The following is a 2,355-nucleotide window of genomic DNA, read 5'->3' as shown; positions in this document are numbered from 1 at the left end:
TGTAATTAATTAAATTAAATAAATTAATGTAATATATAAATGAATATTATTAAGAAAAAAAACCTTGATTTAAATCGGCATAAATAAGTACTTCCATAAAATATGAATGCTTATATTATTTAAATACATTATTAAAATATATTTTTAAATATAATATAAAATATCATTTAAATATAATATAAATTTTTTTTTTTTGCATAACTTAAATGACAATAATGTTATATATAAATAAATTGAATGTATAAATACGTGTTTAATATGTAAATAAATGTAATGTCTAAATAACTCAATTAATTTAAATACATTAAATAAATCTAAAAAACAGAAATCAGAGACTCAGTTCACTGAACGACGCTCATCAAGTCAACACTAGACTCTAGGACACGGACTTCTAGCTTTTTGCTTCAAATAAGTAACTAATAACAAATAATAAATAAATATATATAAATACATTTAATATCTAAATACATCAATTAAATAAATAATTTAGTAAACAAATGTAAAGATGAATAAACAGGTTTAATATTTAAATAAATGAAACAAAATAAATAATTTGTATTACAATGAATAAATAATAAATAATCTGTATTACAATGAATATTTTAAGTTAATTTAAATCAGCATAAAAACTTCCATGATTTATAAATAGGTTTAAAATCTAAATAAAGCTAATATCTGAACAAATGCACGTTATGAATAAATATATATATTTTTTAATTATATAATATGTAAATAAATGTAAAGGTTAATAAATAAAAGCATGCATTTAATATTTAAATACATGTAAATAAATGACTTCTAATAATCTAATATTAATAATAATCTTAATGCATTTAATATCTAAATAAATCAAACAAATTTAATAAATGTAAAGATTATTACATTTGTTTTATATAAATACATTTCAATAAATAAATGATCAAATTAATTAATTAACACGTGTAATATATAAATAAATATTTATTAAAGTATTACAATGTATATTTTAGGTTCATTTTAATCAGCATAAATGCTAAAAGGATGTATAAATAAATAATAGTAATAAATGCAATACATAAATACTTTTTTGAGAAAAAAACTGCATTACAGTGAATATTGAAAATGATTTTAAATCAGCTTAAATTATACCATGATATATAAATGCATTTAAAATCTAAATAAATCTAATATCTGAATAAATAAATGTAATAAATAAATAAAAAATAATAATTATATAAATAAAAAATAATAATGTATATAAATAAAAAATAAATGTAATATATAAATAAATGTAAGAAATAAATATATAAATACATTTTGATTAAAAAAAATCTGTATTACAATGATTTTTATTTCACGCATTACAGAAATGACATTGACAGTTCCACAGTATGATGATATACGCTGAAAATGTGCTTGATTGACATGAAAATGTCTGAAAAATATCCCTGGCTAATAAAGCAAATATTGTTTATATTACAAAATAGCATTGCAAAGTATGTAAACATTACAAAGTTTGTAAACTTGCAGTCCATCCCAGAACTGGTTGGTTTCGTCCTCTCTTTAATGCCGGTACAGAAAGTGAATGGCGGGCTCTGCTGAGGGTTTTCTTTCTTCAGGCCGAATTCCCCTCCCACTGACACCTGTGCGCTTTGAAGCAGAGACTGACGCTTGTCGTGTTTGTGGTTGTCTTTCAGGGCCGTGGTTGAGAAATATCTGCTGGAAAAGTCCCGTCTGGTGTCCAGAGAGAAGAACGAGAGGTACGACTTCCAAACGTCTCTTCTGTGCATCAGAAACCAGGCTGCTTCGACGTTTGGTCAGAGACTGAGATGTTTCCCAGCATGTCTGTCGGCCCATCGCTCTCACAGCCGTTTCTGCAGAGTTAACCGCCGTATTATCAGCTCGTACCAGCTCACCGCGACTGCTGAACCTGCTGAAAGACGTTTCTCAATAGCCTGAGTGTGTTCAAAATATTGTAAAATAGCTTTGATTAATTAGATAAGTAGCATGTGGTTTTGGGATTTACCCTAGTGAACTGATTCATTCAAATGATTCAAATGGGGGAAATCCTACAGTACTAATAACACCATGCTTTATGAACTGATTCATCCGAAGGATTCATGTAAATGAATTGGTCTAAAAACAAGAAATCACCTTCTTCAATTTTAATATAGAAATAACAAAATTTACTATAGAAATAAATGCATATTCGGGGGGGGGCTGTATTACATTATTATTTAACTGTATTACATATATTTTAATTTAAATCAGGATGAATAAATAGTACCATGGTTTATGAATTGATTCATTCAAATGGTTCATGTAAATGAATTGGTCCAAAAACAAGATATCAAATTCTTCAAATTTAATGTGCAT

The 2,355-nt window shown here is 25.6% G+C and overlaps 1 protein-coding gene across 1 annotated transcript in view; it reads left to right on the top strand.

Moving 5' to 3' along the window:
* The window catches only part of LOC107718479 (unconventional myosin-IXb-like), a 64,180-nt gene that overhangs the window by 39,523 nt on the left and 22,302 nt on the right, over positions 1–2,355 (top strand). Inside the window, 1 exon segment of the mRNA XM_016525568.1 lies at positions 1,677–1,739. Within this exon segment, the coding sequence (XP_016381054.1) occupies positions 1,677–1,739 (63 nt within the window).

The sequence above is a fragment of the Sinocyclocheilus rhinocerous genome, unplaced genomic scaffold (genome assembly GCF_001515625.1).
Source record: "Sinocyclocheilus rhinocerous isolate Xijiao unplaced genomic scaffold, SAMN03320098_v1.1 scaffold92, whole genome shotgun sequence".
In the NCBI taxonomy this organism is placed as follows: domain Eukaryota; kingdom Metazoa; phylum Chordata; class Actinopteri; order Cypriniformes; family Cyprinidae; genus Sinocyclocheilus; species Sinocyclocheilus rhinocerous.
This window is presented reverse-complemented; position numbering and strand designations above follow the sequence as displayed.